Below are 22024 nucleotides of genomic sequence, written 5' to 3'. Positions count from 1 at the left end.
GATAAAGACATTTTCAAAAGGTAGCATTTCAAGAAATATCAGACTGATAGGCCTAACCTTGGAGAAATAGATTGGCATGCTTTATATGAAGAACCTCTTTGAATATAGAGAACAGACAGATTCCGGTTGAGATTGCATTCTCTCCCCGTCGACCTGTTTCTGCAGCAAGAGTAGGTATTATGCTGCTAGATTTAGCATTAACCTCCGCCTCGGCCCTCCTCAAAAAGGTGCATTTTATTCCCCCGCCATTGTGGTGCGAGTGGCTGGTCTTATCTCGTGCTGTGTAGCAGAGGCAGCGAAGCCCCAGGGGCCCATACTGCTGTCCTCTCCCCCTGGGATGCTCTTCTCAACAAGATGAAAATATTATCCCTCTATTATGATAAGCAGGTGCAAAGTCACGTCGTCAGCTTCTGCCTGCGGATGGTGACAAGAAGGCTAGGCCGCCGCTCATGTGGCTGCATAGCCCACTTTGTAGAAATAAAATAGTTTTCAAAGTCCTCCACGGTTTGTGATAAAAAGCAGTCCGAGAAGCGAGGAGGGGTGTTATCTTTTTGGGAGGAGATTGGGGGGGGAAATGTGACTGGAAAGGGGATTTCAAAATGTTTTGAATGGTGTGTAATGGGAAATGAACACAGTATATTGTAAAGTTAATGTACCACCAGTGCTCAGATAATGGTACAGTTTAATAGGAATTCATGGAACGGGATGCGTAAGACACTATTGACTTCAAGGTATACTTAAAAAGAACATCATTTCAGTCCAGTCACCATAATATCTTGAACACTCCATGAGCTTGGTTCCCGGAAACAGCTTCTTTAGAGGGCCAATTTTCTATATTTCTAATGTATATTTGTTGTTGACGTTTGTGCATGTGCGCTTGTGTGTGTTTGCACGTGCTTTTTTGTGTTTTGTGTGCGCATTTACACTGAGTGTACAAAACATTAAGGACACCTGCTCTTTCCATGACATAGACTGACCAGGTGAATCCAGGTGAAAGCTATTTCTGTTCCCTTATTGATGCCACTTGTTAAATCCACTTCAATCAGTGTAGATGAAAGGGAGGAGACAGGTTAAATAAGGATTTTTAAGCTTTGAGACAATTGACGCATTGATTGTGTATGTGTGCCATTCAGAGGGTGAATGGGCATGACACAATATTTAAGTGCCTTTGAACGGGGTAGGTGCCGGCCAACTTGACACAACTGTGAGAAGCATTGGTGTCAACATCGACCAGCATCCCTGTGGATTGCTTTCGACACCTTGTAGAGTCCACGCCCCAATGAAATGAGGCTGTTCTGAGGGCAAAAGTGGGGAGTGCAACTCAATATTAGGAAGGTGTCCTTAATGTTTTGGGATCACTTAGAAAGGTCCTTGTTTTTGAAAGAAAAACACTTTTTTTGTCCATTAAAATAACATCAAATTGATCAGAAATACAGTGTAGACATTAATGTTGTAAATGACTATTGTAGCTGGAAACTGATGATTTGTTTTGGAATATCTACATAGGTGTACAGAGGCTCATTATCAGCAACCATCACTTCTGTGTTCAAATGGCACGTTGTGTTAGCTAATCCAAGTTTATCATTTTAAAAGGCTAATTGATCATTAGAAAACCCTTTTACTAAGCCCTTTCTTCTGAATCTCGTCAGTCTATTCTTGTTCTGAAAAATGAAGGCTATTCCATGTGAGAAATTGCCAAGAAATTGAATATCTTGTACAACGCTGTGTGCTACTCCCTTCACAGAACAGCACAACTGGGTCTAATCAGAATAGAAAGAGTTGGAGGCCCCGGTGCACAACTGAACAGTAGTGTGCGTGATGGTGTGTAAGTGTTTAGAGGAGAGGGAGGTTAATGCATTTAGCAGTGTTTTTTTGCTAATATGTATGTCCCCAAAATTCTGCAAATGTGCCTGACTTTTGTGTGCTGCGATAATTCAGGTAAGGCTCTAAACAAATATCAGATTTGGCTCCATGTGGCTGATAATGAAAGACCTCTGTTCTGTTGCCATGGTATCCCCGCTCACCTCTTTCTGTTTTGTGCTCTCTCTCTCTCTTTCTCTTTCTCTTTTCTCTTTTAAAGCCTTTGTCCGCAGAAGCAGAACAGACCATAGAACCAGCACCCATTGGTGAGACCATGGCAGAAGCCGAATCACAAGACGAGGTCTTTGGTAAGGAGTTTCTTTTTATTTGTTGTTTTTGTGATTTTTGGTGAAGAACATAAGCAGACACAAAGCAAATTCTGCCATAATACATACAGTTACAAAAGATAGAAAGGGTTATCGTGATTAAATAATACTTTTTTTCCCCCTATGCTACAATGCTGTTGCATCATAATGATTTAAAGGTTGTAATAAAAGGTGTTCCCTAAATGCCTTATCTGAAAGCCCCTCACCCGAAAGATCTCTGAAACATTGCTTCAAGTGGAATAAAATAGGTGCCGGTACCCTAGGGTGCCAATATTTTGCATGGGTTTCTGGTACTAAAGTGGAACATTTGAGTTGCTGGCACTCTATACCAGTCAGCAACGGCCCACTTCAAGCAGTTACCTTTAAAGGATTTAGACAGTGTGAACCTTTTTCAGCGGCAAGAAAAAAAAACAGTGCTTCTTAACACAAATACAGACCATCTCTCAATGCGGAGTATCTTTCAGTTCAGGGTCCGGGTGATGACAAGGTATCCGTGGCCCAGGGATTCATTGCTAATGGTGATTGGTGTGACCCAACCTGGTAATGGAAAGAGTGCTACATCCCCTGTTCCCTCCCTCCGCACACTGTCAACCTGTAAAATGAGGTTGTTTTTAATCTACCTCTACTCCTCTAGGCTACTTGGACTGTCTGATCTAATATTAAATTGGTGGCTTTGCACATTTTGTATTCACTGTGGATGCATCCCAGGGTATGACTCGACAAATAAATGTAGAAATACAAGAAATGTATAAAAAGATGATTGTGCCCTAAATGTAATACTCCAACCTAACAGGTGAGGGCAGAATCCATTGTGTTATAGCAGAGCCACAGAAAGCTGACTGAGAGTCCTAGCTGGTTGACCACACTGATTTCTCTACAGTGGTGGAGATGGTTACCAGTAAGGAGGCAAACGGTGCACTTTAGAAATGCTGATGTGAGTTAGTTTCATATTTTACATGCAGTTGAGGTTTCCCATGAAGTGTTCTAAATCAAATTATTTGGACATACAGTACCAGTCAAAATTTTGGACACACCTACTTATTCAAGGGTTTTTCTTTATTTTTACTATTTTCTACATTGTATAATAATAATGAAGACATCAAAACTATGAAATAACACATGAAATCATGAGGTACTTTAAAAAAAAAACAAATTCAAATATATTTTAGAGTTTAGATTTTTCAAAGTAGCCACCCTTTTCCTCTGACAGCTTTACACACTCTTGGTATTCTCTCAACCAGCTTCACCTGGAATACTTGAAGGATTTCCCATATATGCTGAGCACTTTTTGGCTGCTTTTCCTTCGCTCTGTGATCCAACTCATCCCAAGCCACCTCAATTTGGATGAGCTCGGGTGATTGTGGAGGCCAGGTCATCTGATGCATCACTCCATCACTCTCCTTCTTGGTCAAATAGCCCTTTCACAGCCTGGAGGTGTGTTGGGTCATTGTCCTGTTGAAAAACAAATGATAGTCCCACTAAGCGCAAACAGGATGCGATGGCGTATCACTGCAGAATAATGCGGTAGCCATGCTGGTTAAGTGTGCCTTGAAATTCTAAATGGATCTCTGACAGTGTTACCAGGAAAGCACCATCACAGCTGCTCCTCCATGCTTCATGGTGGGAACCACACATATGGAGATCATCCGTTCACCTACAAGACACGGCGGTTGCAACCAAAAATCTCACATTTGGACTGATCAGACCAAAGGACAGATTTCCACCGATCTAATGTCCATTGCTCATGTATCTTGGTCCAAGCAAGTATCTTCTTCTTATTGGTGTCTTTTAGTAGTGGTTTCTTTCAAGCAATTAGACCATGAAGGCCTGATTCACGTATTCTCCTCTGAACAGTTGATGCTGAGATGTGTCTGTTACTTGAACTTATTTTTATTTGCGATGCAGTTTCTGAGGCTGGTAACTGTAATGAACGTATCCTTACTTTGGCTCCCGAGTGGCGCAGTGGTCTAAGGCACTGCATCTCAGTGCTAGAGCCATCACTACAGACACCCTGGTTCGATTCGAGCTGTATCACAACCGGCCGTGATTGGGAATACCATAGGACGGCGCACAATTGGCCCAGTTTTGTCCGGGTTTAGTCGGTGTAGGGCGTCATTGTAAATAAGAATTTGTTCTTAACTGACTTGCCTAGTTAAATAAAGGTTACATTTTTATTATCCTCTGCAGCAGAGGTAACGCTGGGCCTTCTTTACCTGTAGTTGTCCACATATGTGCCAGTTTCATCATAGCGATTGTTTTTGCGACTGCACTAGAAGAAACTTTCAAAGTTCTTGACATTTTCCGGATTGACTGACTTTCCTGTCTTAAAGTAATGATTGACTGTCGTTTCTCTTTGCTTGTTTGAGCTGTTCTTGCCATAATATGGACTTGGTCTTTTTCCAAATAGGGCTGTCTTCTGTATACCACCCTACATTGCCACAACACAACTGAATGGCTCAAATGCATTAAGAAGGAAGAAATTCCACAAATTAACTTTTAATGCACACCTGTTAATTGAAATGCAGTCCAGGTCACTACCTCATGAAGGTGGTTGAGAGAATACCAACAGTGTGCAAGCTGTCATCAAGGCAAAGAATGGCTATTTTGAACAATCTCAAATATAAAATTTGATTTGTTAACACTTTTTTGGAACCCCCTGCATCCCTCGTACAATGGCTGCGCCTAACGATCAAAGCAAAAATGCGAATTTAAGGTATCTACACCGTATTTGAGCATATGTTTAACCAGACATATAAAATATCAACATGTAATTGATAATCTCACCAATCCTAAATCAAAAGCCTCAGCCACACCAGAGACTCTGTGGATTGAACAGCAAACGGTCATTCTCTCCCCCTTTCACCTATATCAGTTCTGATTAAAAGAGCTGAGGTCTGGCTGTTGCACCCGGGGCGTTGGAGTAATGTTCTTTGTGTTCCTGCACATGAGCACAACCCTGGAACACAGTATCGACTGGGAGCCGAACAACAAACAAGCAGCTCATTGCCGACCCCTGTGGCGCACCACTGCCTCTGATCACTATAGACATGGAGGCACATGGAGACACAAAGACAACACTAATTAATGTGGAGCAGTGTGAAGGAGGCAGGGGACGGAGAAGGCCGCTGCCTGTTATTCCTTAATGGTAATGATGACCCTAGTGCTTGTCATGTGGCACAGAGCAAAGAAAGGCCTTAGGACTTTCGTCACTTCTGCATTGAGAGAGGGAAGGGAAGATAAGGGAGGGAGGGGAGACAGGGGGAAGTGAGAGAGGAAAGGTAGAGAACACTGAAAGAGAATCAGGTACGTTAGAGAGGGAAGGGAGATGGGGCAGGGAGACCGAGGGAGGGAAGAGAGAGAGGGGCTAGGAATGAGGGAAGGGAAGGAAGAGTGGGGAGACTGAGAGAGGGGGGATTGAATGGGGAGAGGGGGAGAGGGGGAAGGTAGAGAGTGCCCCCAAGTAGCAGAACAATAGATGAAAGCTCAGTGTGCCTTGGTTACCATGAGCACCAGATCAATAGAAAATACATTTTCTCTGCGTCTCTCACAGCCTGTTTGCACGATGTAGTGATCTGGTCGGGGTGTGTGTGGAGGAGAGGTAATGGACAGAGGGAGGTATTCAGGGTTGGGGAACAAGGTTAACTACAGGTCAAGAAGCATGAGATGTAGCATGTAACTGGGATTATTGACTGATCTAGTGTGTGTTTGTGTGTGTGTGTGTGCGTGTGCATGCACGTTCTTGCTTACATGTGTACATTTTGTGCGTGTGCATGCGGGTGAGTCTGTGTGCCGTTACGGGCAGGTATTCTTTCATCCTCAATAATACACCTTGTTATCAGCAGTGGATGTTACAGTGCAGAGAATTTAGATTGATCCATAACTAGATTTCCTCCTGCAGCCAATCCATGTCCCATGGGTTAAACACTTACCATTGATCAATGCTGAGTGGTTCTAGGCTCTCCAATTGAAAATCAGTTGTTTCAAACCCCCACCTAAAGGAAACCCTGTTTTTAACCTGGCGAGATCAGATATAATATCACCTGATCCTAGAATAACATGCAAACAACCTATACACAACTTGTCATTTATTAAACATAAATGTTTGTCTGTCGTGTACCTTGCTGATTCTAAGATAGAGGGAAACATATTTTGGAGGGCACAAAATGGTCACCGGTGACGTTCGGCAAGGTACGCCAGTGACAAATGAGGATTTTATGAAGGTGGTGCATGAGGTGGCAGAAGGGATTAGGTGGGGATGATACCCTTTTGTTTATACTGTACAAAGTTGAAAATGGAGAAACTCTTCCTTTAGCTGGAACGTTAGCCTGGCTCAGGTTCTGCTATAAAGTGTTAACGGATTTGAGAGAGTTCCGATGCAGGTGAAAGTCGTTGATCTCATTAAGAAGAGAGACACTTACCTGGCACATCGAATACAATTATTATCCCTGCAGCCCATATCAGAATTTTATAGGGATGTAATTTCAAAGTTGTTCTTATACAACCCATCTGGCTGCAACCTAACATAGAAAAAATCACTGGATTGGCTTTTTGATTCATTAAGATGAGCAAAACCGTCCGAAGGACAGAGGAAGAGCTTTTGAGGCTTGATCTATTTTTGTTGCACTGACAGCTCTTTTTGAGATTTTATGTCAATGAAATAAATTATTATTACTGTTGTTGTTTATTATTATTCTTAGAAGTGTGGGCTTTTATTAGGGCATGGTGCAACAGGTATGTAAAATTCAGGGTTGGTGGCTGCTGATCTCGAGTCAGTCTGTAGTCCAGGCTCTTTTACTGTGTGCTATTTTATCAGGCGTTGTTAATATTAAACCATTCTTTACAGGCTGTTAGCACGCTGTTATTTTGTGAAATACCTCTTTCTAGAACTCTCATCAACTTCGAGAGAGGAAAGAACATTCATTATTGCTCTCAACTTCCTGTGAGGTAAGCACGCTGACCGAAACCATTGCTTGGAACAGACAGTAAAAAAAAATGGAATTTCCCACCAAATTGCCACGGTTAAAGTGGTTTATGAGAGCCAGCTTAGTGGTCTGTTCTGTTTGAGTTGTCATCAGCGAACCGCTCTGATCGCCGAGGCCTCTCGAGCGTTAAAGGTCTCCAATGTATCCACGCTGCACTTTCTGTTAACAGACTTTGCACTCGTTTTCCAGTCCCGAGCAAACACACCCGGTCAGCATTGTCTGCTGTTAAAAGGCCATTATGCCTCCATTACCTTGGTCTGCTCCGGGGCCTACACTCAGGCTGCAGCCACAGTCCCCTTGGTATGTCTGTGTCCGCCCTGGCTCCAGATCCTCCTGACCTGTCTGGCTACCTTAGCTGACCCTCTCCCCTGCCTTTCAGTCTGTCACACACCCCCCCCCCTTTCCCCGGAATAGAATTAAACAAACAGCAACTGGGACATTCTAATCAGGATGTCTCGTGGTGCTGTGGCTGTGGTTCTCTTTCACTGTCTAGGCTCTCTGAGCACATCCCATTGCAGGTAAATGTTTTCTCATGCTGGAGAAGGTTTCAGACCATGTGGGTGTATTTTTCTATCAACATGAACTTGCTCTTTAGGAAAGTGTGGCCAAAGTTTGTGGGACCGCCATTATGAAACCACAACTGTGTTCTCAAGCAGTCAACCTTTTTAAAGTCAAAATAGCTAAAAATGACTCGATTCAGACATTCAGTTTGAATTCAAACGCAACTGGAAGGAATTGCTGAAGGTCTTGGATATAAAAGATTATACAGAGAAAAAACAAATCTAAAGGGGAAAAATGTTCGCGTCTTGGTTATGATTGCATTTGGGACCTGGCCTGTCCTCTGCCTTTCTAATGGGTGTGTTGCTGCCTTGCCTATGCTACAGCAGACTGCATTAGTCTGTCTCAGGGCTGATTGTGTTAGAGCTCTATGCTCTTCTGTTCTGGCTGAAGGAGAAGAGGATATGAGGGGGTGCTGCTGTTTTTCAACCTGGCTCCCTTCGCTCCATCGCTCCATCCGCCGTTCGCTCGTTTGTCTGTTCGTTACTAACTCCATTGAAAAGCTCCAAGGGTCAGGATGTAAAATGGAGAGTGAATCACAACATGCCGGGGAATTTGATTTTCTTCTGGGCTTGTTAAAAGTAGTATTTTCTTGTCTATCAGACAAGACTGCGAGGAATGTGTACTTTAGTAGTTTGTTTGCTGCTTGCACTTTAACAACAGACTGAGAGAGAATACCTCAGTTTTGTCTCGCTCTCTTTCTCTCTCCCGTCCTTTGTTCCTCTCTCTCTTTATATCTACCGTTAACTGACAAAATTTAATGGAAACACTTGAGTGAATGAGTTATACAAAGTACAGTATATTGAAAGCAGGTGCTTCCACACAGTTGTGGTTCCTGAGTGAATGAATCAATGAACATCCCATCATGCTTAGGGTCATGTATAGAAATGCTTGACAGACCATTATTTTGACTACCAATGCTATGCCCCCCATAGGATGCCAATGCCCCCATCCACAGGGCATGAGTGGTGGTCACTGAATGGTTTGATGAGCATGGAAATGATGTAAGCCATATGCCTTGGCCATCTCAGTCACCAGATCTCAACCCAATTGAACACTTTATTGGTCGATTCTGGAGCGACGTCTGAGACGGCGTTTTCTACCACCATCAACAAAACCCCAAATTATGGAATTTCTCATGGATGAATGGTGTCAAATCCCTACAATAGAGTTCCAGACACTGCAATATGCATTCATCCCCCCCCATCCTCTCTCCTGTAACTATTCTCCACGTCTTTGCTGTAAATGAGAATGTGTTCTCTGTCATTTTTATCCTAAAATAAGGGTAAAATAAAACAATTCCTTTTTTTTGTTTTAACTATTGTGTATCATGGTGGCCCAACACCCTATTATGAAACTATGTTGGTGTTTCCTTTTATTTATTTTACATGTATCTATCCATCTTACTCTATCTATATACAGTACCAGTCAAAAGTTTGGACACACCTACTCAATTCAAGGGTTTTTCATTGATTTGTACTATTTTCAACATTGTAGAATAATAGTAAAGACATCAAAACTATGAAATAACACATATGGAATCATGTAGTAACCAAAAAGGTGTTAAACAAATCAAATATATATTTTAGATTCTTCAAAATAGCCACCCTTTGCCTTGATGACAGCTTTGCACGCTCTTGGCATTCCCTCAACCAGCTTCAAGTGGAATACTTTTCCAACAGTTTTGAAGCAGTTCCCACATATACGTGGCACCTGTTGGCTGCTTTTCCTTCACTCTCCGGTCCAACTCATCCCAAACCATCTCAATTGGGTTGAGGTCGGGTTATTGTGGAGGCCATGTCATCTGATGCAGCCCTCCATCACACTCCTTCTAGATCAAATAGCCCTTACACAGCCTGGAGGTGTGTTGGGTCATTATCCTGTTGAAAAACAAATGATAGTCACACTAAGTGCAAACCAGATGGGATGGTGTATCGCTGCAGAATGCTGTGGTAACCATGCTGGTTAAGTGTTCCTTGAATTCTAAATAAATCACTGACAGTGTCACCAGCAAAGCACCATCACACCTCCGCCTCCATGCTTCACGGTGGGAACCACACATGTGGAGATCATCCTTTCACCTTCTGTGCATCTCACAAAGACAAGGCAGGTTGGAACCAAAAATCTCATATTTGGACAGATTTCCACCAGGTCACATGTCCATTGTTTGTGTTTCTTGGCCCAAGCAAGTCTCTTCTTCTTATTGGTGTCCTTTAGAAGTGGTTTCTTTGCAGCAATTTGACCATGAAGGACTGATTCACTCAGTCTCCTCTGAACAATTGGTGTTGAGATATGTCTGTTACTTGAACTCTGATTAATTTATTTTGGCTGATAACTCTAATGAAGTTATCCTCTGCAGTAACGGTAACTCTGGGTCTTCCTTTCCTTTCCTGGGTCTTTTACCAAATAGGGATATCTTCTGTATACCACCCTTCCTTGTTACAACACAACTGATTGGCTCAAACGCATTAAGAGGGAAAGAAATTCCAACTTTTAGCAAGGCACACCTGTTAATTGAAATGCATTCCAGGTGACTACCTCATGAAGCTTGTTGAGAGAATGCCAAGAGTGTGCAAAGCTGTCATCAAGGCAAAGGGTGGTACTTTGAAGAATCTGAAATATAAAAAATATTTGGATTTGTTTCACATTGTTTTGGTTACTACATGATTCCATATGGGTTATTTCATAGTTTTGATGTCTTCACTATTATTCTGCAATGTAGAAAATAGTAAAAGTAAAGAAAAATCCTTGAATGAGTAGGTGTGTCAACTTTTGATTAGTACTGTATATAAGACTTACCCTCCATCCCTATTCCTCCCCTTTTTTCTTTCATTTCTCTTGCTTTTCTGCCCTTCCTCCCTCCCCCTCTCTCGCTCTCTGGAGTGACAGAGTATCAGTACTTATAGGATTGTGTTACCAGAGTAGCTGGTAGATGCATACATTACTATAATTATTACAATAGTAGATCCATGGCATATTTATTTATTTTCATTTACGCAGCTGCGGCGGAAATTAGATATGGCAAATGATATGGTGTGTGGATCTACACCCATTTACGTGGCTATTGTGGGGGTTGTTGAAGCTTGCGAGGTCTGGACTTAAACCTCATGCTGTGTCAGTCTGCTGTGTATGTAATCTTAGTTAAATCCGTCACTTCCCATTTGACTGCTGAAGGATTCTCAACCTCTATCTGAAACAAGACTAGAATACAAGTGTGATTTATGAAAGCATTTTCACCTCCAGAAGTGTTCACCTGAAAAAAAAGGAACACTTTAAAACAATTAAGTACCTTACTTTGATTGTTTTCAATTAAAATCATAAAAAAGAAGAAAATAATCACTTTTTAGCAAAAAAGCAATTTCTGGGGGTAGTCTGAGTGAGAGTCCTTATTGGAGGAGCCTAATGGGAGGGATGTGTGACCTGAAAACTAACTATTATTAGCAGAGAGGTTTGAAACTCTCTTTGTTATTGGTCTATTAACTGGTGATATCGCCAGACAGGCCAAAACTCCACCCATGCCAAACAAGCTGAGATTTCAGGGGGTCTTTTCAAACAGCTCTTACACTGAAAATGCATTATCATCATGTTCACAATTTCACAGTATTGTTCCAACCTCATAGTGTGGAAATGTAAACACAGGAAAATTACATTTTTGACTGCACTGGGTTTCTGTTCGATTTATAAAAAATAATCATGGATTTCGGTTTCGATTATGTGGTTTGAATGCTGAAACAACACAGAATTAAACAATTAATACATGATAGTAGTGACTGCCCATTACTGCTTATCACTTATTAACCATCATTTATTCACTTAGAAAATCACAGAATAAAACAATTAATACATGATAGTAGTGACTGCCCATTACTGCTTATCACTTATTAACCATCACTTAGAAAATCACTATTTTGTAGCTCTTTAAAGTAAATAAGGCATGCATTCGAATACCATCTATCAATCATTTAGACCATGTCCTTTCAGGTAGAGATGCATCACGAAGCATCAGCTGCTCTATATCCCCTCGTAATTGCACGTTCTTTTGCCTCTTCCATAGCAGGTGTAAAAGAAACGCAGACCGGACAGGTGGATGCGCAATGGATTCAAGTCATTGTAGTTATTTACCATGTTTTATGCACTAAACTATGTTGAATACTGGCCTGTTGGAAACTACAACTCCCTACTACATTGCACAGTTCAGGCTGGATCTGATTTATCTTTAGAGAAACAGTGCAAAGTGCGCATTGAGCTTACTGAAAAAAAACGGAATGAAATGGAGTTAAAATATTTGAACCGATTTTATAGGTCAATTAGTTAAAAAATGTAATTAAAAAAACGATATTCCGGTAAATTGCTCAGCTCTACTGGCCCTTTAATCAGGCTGTCTGTTTTCTAAGGTATGTTTTTTTTTTATTTTATTTTTTTTACCTTCAAATGTGTTGGACATAACATTTGGCTCCTAGACATCCATTGTGTTTCACCTCAAACTGTAGATAAAGGAAATAATAACTGTAATTACATTTTATTTTCAGTTCCAACCACAGGGGAAAGGTCAGTTAATAATCTGTTAACAGGTTTCCATTTATTTTGTGATATTATTATTTTGAAACGGAAGAACTGTTGAATTGGATATAAAACCATTTAAATGATAAGGATTCCTTTTGGCTCTGTGCTTTTATATGGTCTTTGTTGTACTTACCGAATATATATTTTCTTTCTTAGTCCAATGTCTATTCGGCAGGAATAATTTATACTTCATGCCTTTATTGGGAACAAATACAAAAATATGTCATCTATCTTTGTACAGCTATATGGTAGATTAGCTATAGCTATCGCAAGCATTTTTTTCATCAGTAGAAGTAGATCATCCATTTACTGTACATCTGTGTGCATTTAGCTACAGTCTTTCGCTGTGCCTTATGTCAGGCCGTATATAAAAGAGGCTGATGGCTCAGGCATTTGTCTCGGTGGCTGGGCCTACCACTAGCTGGTACAGCGGGCACTAGACCCTGGCACTGCCACAGCAGAGCTCCTGGCCACTCAAAAGCATTGATTGTTGAGAGCCACCATTCATCACTGGGCCAGTGTTCTCTGCTTTGACACCATTGTTCAGATTCTCTCACTGTCTCTGTCTTTATCTCTCTTGTCTTTTCTCTCTCTTTTTTCTCACTCTCCCTCTCTCTCATTCTCACTCCCTCTCTCATTCTCACTCCCTCTCTCATTCTCACTCCCTCTCTCATTCTCACTCCCTCTCTGTGTGCGTGTGAGAGTGGCTGAAGCAAATGTGAGAAGTGGTTCGACAGTGAACTTGCTAACCCCTATAGTTGGTTCACTACTTTTGGCCAGAGTCTCCTATCAGGCAATAGAGTACCATTATGGGCATCTACTAGGTTGATATCCATCTGACCAACCGTGTGCTTCACTGGACTGGTCAATAGGCACTGTATAGGACCTGGGTCCACATAATGCTTCCACAGAGTGAGAGAGTGGCCAATAGAGAAATGTACACTATACATGAGAATGGTCAGCAATGTCTCGTGGGGTCATTCCTTCTGTGATTGGACTACATGCACTGGGTGGGAGTTTGTGTGTGTGTGTGTGCATCGCATGTGTGTGAGTTAGTGGGTCCAGAGTCCCAGGGTCCACGTCATCTTGCCTTGACCATCTGGCTGGACAATCGGGGAGTGTGTGAACAGCTGGTGATGGATAGACGATGGTTATTGTAGAGGAAAGAATGGACATCCATCACTCTGGGAAAGCATTTGGACCTAGTGTAGACCACTGCTTCCCCAGTCCCAAAATTGATTCAAATGATTGACGTACAAATAGAACTGTAAATGCCTCCCAAGAACATGTACAGTTTTCTGATGCTTCTTTCCTAACAAACTTGCCAGAGTGAGTCACAAATGGCTTTTTACGATTTGCTTTTTGAACTTTCCCTGAACCTGTGTGATAGGAAAGTGTCTTCTGGAAATTGAGTGAGCAGTGTTTTGCTGTCCTGTCAATACCAGTGCAGATGGTAGAGATAGATGTGTCTAGATGGTCTGTTTTGATGGTGTTTTTTTCTGACTCTCCACTTGATACAAGCACTCAGGATGATGAGTTAATTATGCCAGTGGTCAGGTAGCGTATTGAACAACGTAAGGAAGCTTTGTTGCGCCTTGCTAAATCAGGCAAGGCATTGTAGCAAACAAGTCTTTGGTTGTCTAGGCAACGCCCCCCTCCCTGCAACAGCAGCACACATAGAAATAGAATGAATAGGACAGACTTGGCACCTCTTACCCAGGCAATTTGACTACTAAACTCATGGGTATATTCGTAATGTCTACCTGGTATGGTAATGCAACAATTTCCATGGTAATGTAGAATATACATTTTATTTATGTAAACTGATGTGGCTCATACAATGAAATGTATTTTTTGTAATGTTGAGTTTAAAAAAAGACCAAGTCATATCAAGCCATATTTGATATATTAACAAACAGCTTAATCACATTTTTTTGCACCAATTTGTGAATTAGCATGGACAAGTTGCAGTATGAGATATCCCCAAGGTATGTTTGAGCAAAACACTCACTTGGTAACACCTCTATCTGTAAAACCTGTAAGCGAAATCGGTACACTGATCCAATTAACCCCCTTGAGTCGATTGACACACCTGTGCGTCAATCTAAGTTAAGTTAATTCAATAAATAAAAATCCCCATCAAAATCCTTCTATTTGGTAGTGTCTGAACACAAACTAATGGGACCTCACTGTGGAAAGGGGAGATTCTAACGAACACGATGGTGTTCTCCGTTTTGCTCTAGGACCCCCACAATTGTCATGGGATACATCTGGTAACCTGTACAGATTTTTTTTAACTAATGGAAATATATATATATATATATATATACATACATACATACATACATACATACATACATACATACATACATACATACATACATACATACATACATACATACATACATACATACACTTCCATTCATTTTTGAAAAGATATACACTTAAACAACACAATGTAACTCCAAGTCAATCACACTTCTGTGAAATCAAACTGTCCACTGAGGAAGCAACACTGATTGACAATACATTTCACATGCTGTTGTGCAAATGGAATAGACAACAGGTGGAAATTACAGGCAATTAGCAAGACACCCCCAATAAAGGAGTGGTTCTGCAGGTGGCGACCACCTGCAGGTGGCGACTTCTCAGTTCCTATGCTTCCTGGCTGATGTTTTGGTCACTTTTGAATGCTGGTGGTGCTTTCATTCTAGTGGTAGCATGAGACTGAGTCTACAACCCACACAAGTGGCTCAGGTAGTGCAGCTCATCCAGGATGGCACATCAATGCGAGCTGTGGCAAGAAGGTTTGCTGTGTCTGTCAGCGTAGTGTCCAGAGCATGGAGGCGTACCAGGAGACAGGCCAGTACATCAGGAGACGTGGAGGAGGCCGTAGGAGGGCAACAACCCAGCAGCAGGACCGCTACCTTCGCCTTTGTGCAAGGAGGAGCAGGAGGAGCACTGCCAGAGCCCTGCAAAATGACCTCCAGCAGGCCACAAATGTGCATGTGTCTGCTCAAACGGTCAGAAACCATGAGGGTGGTATGAGGGCCCGACGTCCACAGGTGGGGGTTGTGCTTACAGCCCAACACCGTGCAGGACGTTTGGCATTTGCCAGAGAACACCAAGATTGACGAATTCGCCACTGGCGCCCTCTGCTCTTCACAGATGAAAGCAGGTTCACACTGAGCACGTGACAAATGTGACAGAGTCTGGAGACGCCGTAGAGAACATTCTGCTGCCTGCAACATCCTCCAGCATGACCGGTTTGGCGGTGTGTCAGTCATGGTGTGGGGTGGCATTTCTTTGGGGGGCCGCACAGCCCTCCATGTGCTCGCCAGAGGTAGCCTGACTGCCATTAGATACCGAGATGAGATCCTCAGACCCCTTGTGAGACCATATGCTGGTGCGGTTGTCCCTGGGTTCCTCCTAATGCAAGACAATGCTAGACCTCATGTGGCTGGAGTGTGTCAGCAGTTCCTGCAAGAGGAAGACATTGATGACATTGACATTGATGCTATGGACTGGCCCGCCCGTTCCCCAGACCTGAATCCAATTGAGCACATCTGGGACATCATGTCTCGCTCCATCCACCAACGCCATGTTGCACCACAGACTGTCCAGGAGTTGGTGGATGCTTTTGTCCAGGTCTGGGAGGAGATCCCTCAGGAGACCATCCGCCACCTCATCAGGAGCATGCCCAGGCGTTGTAGGGAGGTCATACAGGAACGTGGAGGCCACACACACTACTGAGCCTCATTTTGACTTGTTTTAAGGACATTACATCAAAGTTGGATCAGCCTGTAGTGTGGTTTTCTACTTTAATTTTGAGTGTCACTCCAAATCCAGACCTCCATGGGTTGATACATTTTATTTACATTGATAATTTTTGCGTGATTTTTGTTGTCAGCACATTCAACTATGTAAAGAAAAAAGTATTTAATAAGAATATTTCATTCATTCAGATCTAGGATGTGTTATTTTAGTGTTCCCTTTATTTTTTTGAGCAGTGTGTAAAGAAATATACTTCTCTTCGTTAAAAAAAAAAATCTGTACCGGTTACCTTCAGATGCATTCAGATGTTCTTTGTTTCTGGCCATTTTGAGCCTGTATTCAAACCCACAAATGCTGCCGCTCCAGATACTCATCTAGTCTAAAGAAGACCAGTTTTATTGCTTCTTTAATCAGCACAGCAGTTTTAAGCTGTGCTAGCATAATTGCAAAAGGGTTTTCTAATTATTAATTTGACTTTTAAAATGATCAACTTGGATTAGCTAACACAACGTGCCATTGGAACCCAAGAGTGATGGTTGCTGATAATGGGCCTCTGTACACCTATGTAGATATTCCATTAAAAAAATCTGCCATTTTCAGCTACAATAGTTATTTACAACAATAACAATGTCTCCACTGTATTTCAGATCAATTTGATGTTACTTTAATGGACAAAAAAATGTGCTTTTGTTTAAAAAAAACAAGGACATTTCTAAGTGACCCCAAACTTGTGAATGATAGTGTATACACAGTACCATTCAAAAGTTTAGACACACCTACTCATTCAAGGGTTTTTCTTTAGTTTTACTATTTTCTACATTGTAGAATAGTGAAGACATCAAAACTATGAAATAACATATGGAATCATGTAGTAACCAAAAAAGTGTTCAACAAATCAAAATATATGTTATATCGGAGGTTCTTCAAAGTAGCCACCCTTTGCCTTGATGACAGCTTTGCACACTCCTAGATTTAGGACAGACACTTCAAAACCTTGTTTCTTATGATACATTTTTTGTCTGTCCTTTTTGCCATTCATGAATATGTTACTCAATGCTTTTCTATGGGCTTTAGTAGTGAAGAACAAAATATAGATTTTTTTTCAAATCATTTTTTTTTATAAAATAAAAATATATACCCAAAGAGGTCCTAAAATTGAAAAATGTAATTTGACCATCTTAAAACAATTCCATATGTCAGCTTAGCACCCCCTCCTCCCCCAACGTCTTAGACTTTAAAGAATTAAACATAATGTAAAGAGGAAATGTCATGAAACAAGAAGAAATGAAGCAATTAGACGAAAGCCCACAGTACATGTTCATCTAAAGCCGAATAATGGTGCGTTGTGCTCATTGTCACCGACTGGATTTGCTCCTTTTCTGTTTAAATGTGCCAGTGATCCAGGACAGTGGTGGTCGGAGAGGAAACTAACTAGTGTATTCTCTGGGCATACTGTGAAATGTAGGCTGCGTTAGCTCACGTTCACACAGCTCACGGCTGTTTTGACGAGGAGATGGCAAGGCAATTGCCCTTCCCCAAGTCCCTGAATTCACGCCCGCATGCATGCACACACACACACACTGTGGATTGATCAATAGCAACCTGTTGATGCCGTATCTGCCTGTTCAGTGCTGTTACCTAACACCTTTTACCTGAGAGAGGAGAGATCATAGGCTAGAAACCCCATGGGAGAGAGAAATGGAGAGAGTAAAATACAGTGGGAGAGAGAGAGAAAGTGAGAAAGTAGAAGAGTAAAATACTGAATGAAAGAGAGTCAGAGAGAGAGAGAATGCTCTGAGTGAGATGTTTTTGGCCAGTAAACAGATTAGTGCGAAAAGCATTGGGGGGTGTTGACGGAACAGAGTTGAGGTTCCATCAACGCTGGTAGTGGTGCCAGCCTCACTGGGACTAGATCAGCTTACGATGTAAACCTCAACACTGATTCTAAACAAGAACAGGAAGTGTAACCCAGCAAAGTGGATTTTGTTTTGCATGAGTGCATGCTGAAATAGTGAAGATTGGCACTACCACTGACACATTTTTCTAGATTTTTGTCCTGGGTAAAAGTTGATATCACATACACGCTTAGGGGGAAAAAAGTTCCAGAAGGGTTCTATCACTGTCCCCATAGGAGAACCATTTGTGGTTCCAAGTATAACCCTTTTTGGTTCCAGGTAGAACCCTCTGTGGGAAAGGTTCTACATGGAACCCAAAAGTGTTGTACCTCGAACCAAAAAGGGTTCTTCATAGGGTTCCTCTAAGAGTGTACACAGGTTTGGTTGAACTGTTATTTCTGACATACACATGATTCCCCATTTGGATTGAGCAGTTGTAGGAAGTGAAGGTCACAGAGGTCATGCAAGGGGCTTGGGGTTTCAAGGACAGAGGCGAAAAATAAGGGGTTTAGTTGTAGCGTCTGTAGCATCTCCTCTATCTGCCGCTGAAAAATCTCCAGAGGACGGCCTGACCATGAATGCCTGATAAGTCTGAAGACAGAGGGTCATTCTACCCGGGGCCTGTGGGTGGAGGTCCTTGAGCCATGATGAATGCTGTGGCAGAGTGGGCAGTGGCAGTTTTTTTACTCCTGGGTGGGAGGTCTGGTCAAGGGCCACATAACTGCGCTGCTTCTTAGAGGAATACTTCCCGTGCCTGGGTCCCACCACTGTAGGTGGATCCTGGCTGGCTCCTTGTTGTTGTTCCAGACGCTGGTCCACCAGAAGGCCAAACGTCCTCTGCTCTACAGGGGCCTTGAGGAGAGAGGAGAGCGATTTGAGAAAGGGAGAGAGCCAATGCCCACTCGCTGCATTCCTCTTCTCCTCGTCTTATCTGTTTGTCAAGAGTTTGTCACTGTGGGTTGTCGCTTCTCCTTCTCCTCATCTCTCTCTCGGCACTACAGAGCTTCTTTTTATGGAACGGTCATAGCTTGGTAAATAAACATCTTTAAAGTACATTCTAAGAAAAAAAGGGTTCCAAAAGGGTTCAGCGGCCGTCCCCAAAGGAGAACACTTTTTGGTTCCAGGTAGAACCCTCTGTGGAAAGGGTTCTACATGGAACCAAATGGGATTCATTAAGGCTTCTCCTACTTTAAAGGGTTCTCCTATGGAGACAGCCGAATAACCCTTTTTGGTTTTAGACAGCACCTTTTTTCTAAGAGTGGAGATCATTAACGGGCCTGATTGAAGTGGTCCGTCTCCCCAGCGAATATGTGCTGTATCATGATGAGTGGCTGTGTGCTTTTCATCCATTCACCAAGGCCTATCATCTGCCTCCAGCCAGGCCCTGTGCCTGCCTCAGCCTGCCCTGTGACGAACACGTTGCCGTGAGAGCCTCATTAAATGATCTCATCGTAAAAGCACATGAATAATACGAAATTGATGAGAGGGACCAAGAGATCAAGAAAAGTGAGCGCAGTGTGCTACATTGCAAACCCTGAAGCAGCTCTGTAGAGACCCTTCTACCTCCTACCCCCTCCTCAGTGTCATGCATCAGCCCGCACATTCATTTCCCCGAATGTTGTTGACAAGCACCAGAGTTTTATCATCCCCCACTATCTCTGCTACTGCATCTTTGTTTGGGGTAGAGGGGTAAGCATGATTTTGTTCATGTAATAAAGGAGCACACTGGGGATAAATCGCCTCTTTCTCTCTTTCGATCCCTGTATCTCACTTTTTCATCTCTTTTTTTCCCCAAAGATGACGCAAATCTTTATTTGCTTTGGACCTGCTTCTGCCTGATTTTCTTCGACATTCCAGTACCACTTCATTAGGGCTTAAAATATACCGTATATTATGTATAAAGTGGGGCCGACGTTTCTGACACAACTCAGTGTCTCACAGCAATATAGGGAGCGTTAATGAAATGCAATCGTCCACAGTTTTTAAAGGGCGTCGTAGCCGTGCTCCACGCTCCTCTGAGCATATGACTAACAGCATTTCCTAGTAGAATATGGAGTTATATTAAGCTCCGTTATCTATGGAGGGAGCAGTGCGCTTAACTTATTTGGCAGGGAGAGTGTGTGAGGGAGACTATTTAATCAGCATTTAGCCCTGTTGATTGGAAGACTGATGATATGTGATTAAAGTGGAGACGGTGGCCCGGTGCAGACGTATTCTGAGTGCATCTGCAAGTAGTGGCTGAGCCTAATGGAGACAGAGTCCTGTTCAGGTCTCGGTCACAGTATTGCTGTCAGGGAACCAAAGACAAAGCATTAAAGGGGTATTCCACTTCAAAATCAAAGTCAGTCAGGTGTTTTTAGACCTTTTTTTTTAAAGCAGTCTAATGTCAAGATGACTATCTTTATAAACTTTATTCATAACTATATTTTCTAACAATGCACACGTGGAATATATGGGCAATGCAAAACTATACAATTGTACATTTGTTGGTGTTTAATTTTCAGAGGTGTTTCAATGTCAAAACACTCTGGGTTGTGCACACACAGAGGTATACAGTTCCTTTCCCAGAGTCCCAAAGAGAGGGAGAAGGAAAGGGGGTTAGACAGATTATTCAGTGTTTTTGTGTTTGCCAAGCATACAAGATGCAAAGTGACTTGTCATACTGTAAGTGCAGTGGAAAGTGCTAATCAGAACAATGCTATTTGATGGCAGTTGATGATGGAGGTGATGGTGTGAGATGACTCTGTAACATAACAGGGCCACTGCCGGGAGGAAATAAGTCTGAACAGTTTGCTCATATTGTGGAGCTGCTGGAGCACCGGAGCACAGGCACGGCTTTCATCATTTTCTAACATCAAATCACTGTGTCTTTTATAGCACCGTCACAACGGCACACACCTCAATCACATCTACTGGGAAAATATCTCTCTCCCTCATCCTCTCTCTCATTCTATCTCTCCCTCCTTTTCATACTATTTCCATGTATCCCTCTCCCTCTTTTTTTCTCTCCATTGTCTCTCTCTTTCTCCTAATCTGTCTTTTCTCTTTCCTGCTCTTCTGGTCTCTCATATCTCATGTTGTGAGGTGTAGGGTCACAATTACAGTTGCCTTTCACCACGGTGAGAAGGGATGTTTGGTTCTGTGATTTAGTTCACTGGGAAAGTATCAATGTCTTAGTGACTCCTAGAGAAATAAGAAATAATGTGCTGGTGGCATCCTGGTTCCCCAATGGGCTTTGAGCTTCGCTTGAGACCAGCTTCCCTTCACAATCATATCTAAGAGCAATTTGCTTTAATAAGTAAATAGCTTCCGCTACAGAAAACCTGCTTTCATCTTAGATATTTAATTTCAGTGTCGCCCGTTCAAGTGCCTGTGATTTTTGTCGTTGTAACAGTTTCAGCTTATGTGCTTTAATTGTACTCAGATCCATGATGGCCCTTTGGAAGATCGCTGATCCGGAATGTAATGCGTCTCTTTGATCATAGAATCGGAACATCTGTCAGTAGATCCAGAACTTTGGTTCTCCAAGTTTTAGTTTTTTAAATTCTAAATGCAGTGATATTCTTCCATCTGAACGCCTTGTTGATCCATTTTGAGTTACTGGGGCGGCAGGTAGCTTAGTGGTTAGAGCATTGGGTCAGTAACTGAAAGGTTGCTGGATCGAATCCCTGAGCTGACAAGGAAAAATCTATCATTCTGCCCCCTGAACAAGGCAGTTAACCCACTGTTCCCTGGTAGGTCGTCATTGTAAATAAGAATTTGTTCGTAGCTGACTTGCCTAGTTAAAGGTTAATTATAAAAAATAAATAGTGTTGAGGTCTTTCTCATACCCAATGATCTGCTCAAACTGGATCAAACCAACGCCTGCCTTGCAGTTGCTCAGGCATCAGATAAGTGTCACTGTGAATCGGGTTGAAAATCCATACTTATAGGAGTTATTTTAGTGACACTGGCCTCTTTGTCCCACATAAACAACTATGCGGCTCTGACAATAGACCACTGTTGAGGAAATATTAGCATGCAGATTCCACTGTTGTTTTTTTCTTCACCATTTCGTCCAGTATAG

The 22024-nt window shown here is 42.2% G+C and overlaps 1 protein-coding gene across 3 annotated transcripts in view; it reads left to right on the top strand.

Moving 5' to 3' along the window:
- The window catches only part of LOC149985100 (myelin basic protein-like), a 53342-nt gene that overhangs the window by 29731 nt on the left and 1587 nt on the right, over window positions 1–22024 (top strand). For all 3 annotated transcript variants that reach the window (XM_090199472.1, XM_090199475.1, XM_090199485.1), the window contains one exon: window positions 2081–2168. In XM_090199472.1, the coding sequence (XP_090055598.1) occupies window positions 2081–2168 (88 nt within the window). The remainder of the gene's footprint in view (window positions 1–2080; window positions 2169–22024) is intronic.

The sequence above is a fragment of the Oncorhynchus mykiss genome, chromosome 2, assembly GCF_057628025.1.
Source record: "Oncorhynchus mykiss isolate SJ-2025 chromosome 2, ASM5762802v1, whole genome shotgun sequence".
Taxonomy (NCBI): Eukaryota; Metazoa; Chordata; class Actinopteri; order Salmoniformes; family Salmonidae; genus Oncorhynchus; species Oncorhynchus mykiss.
The sequence above is the reverse complement of the archived record's forward strand: the minus strand, read 5'-3'. Positions and strand labels throughout refer to the sequence as shown.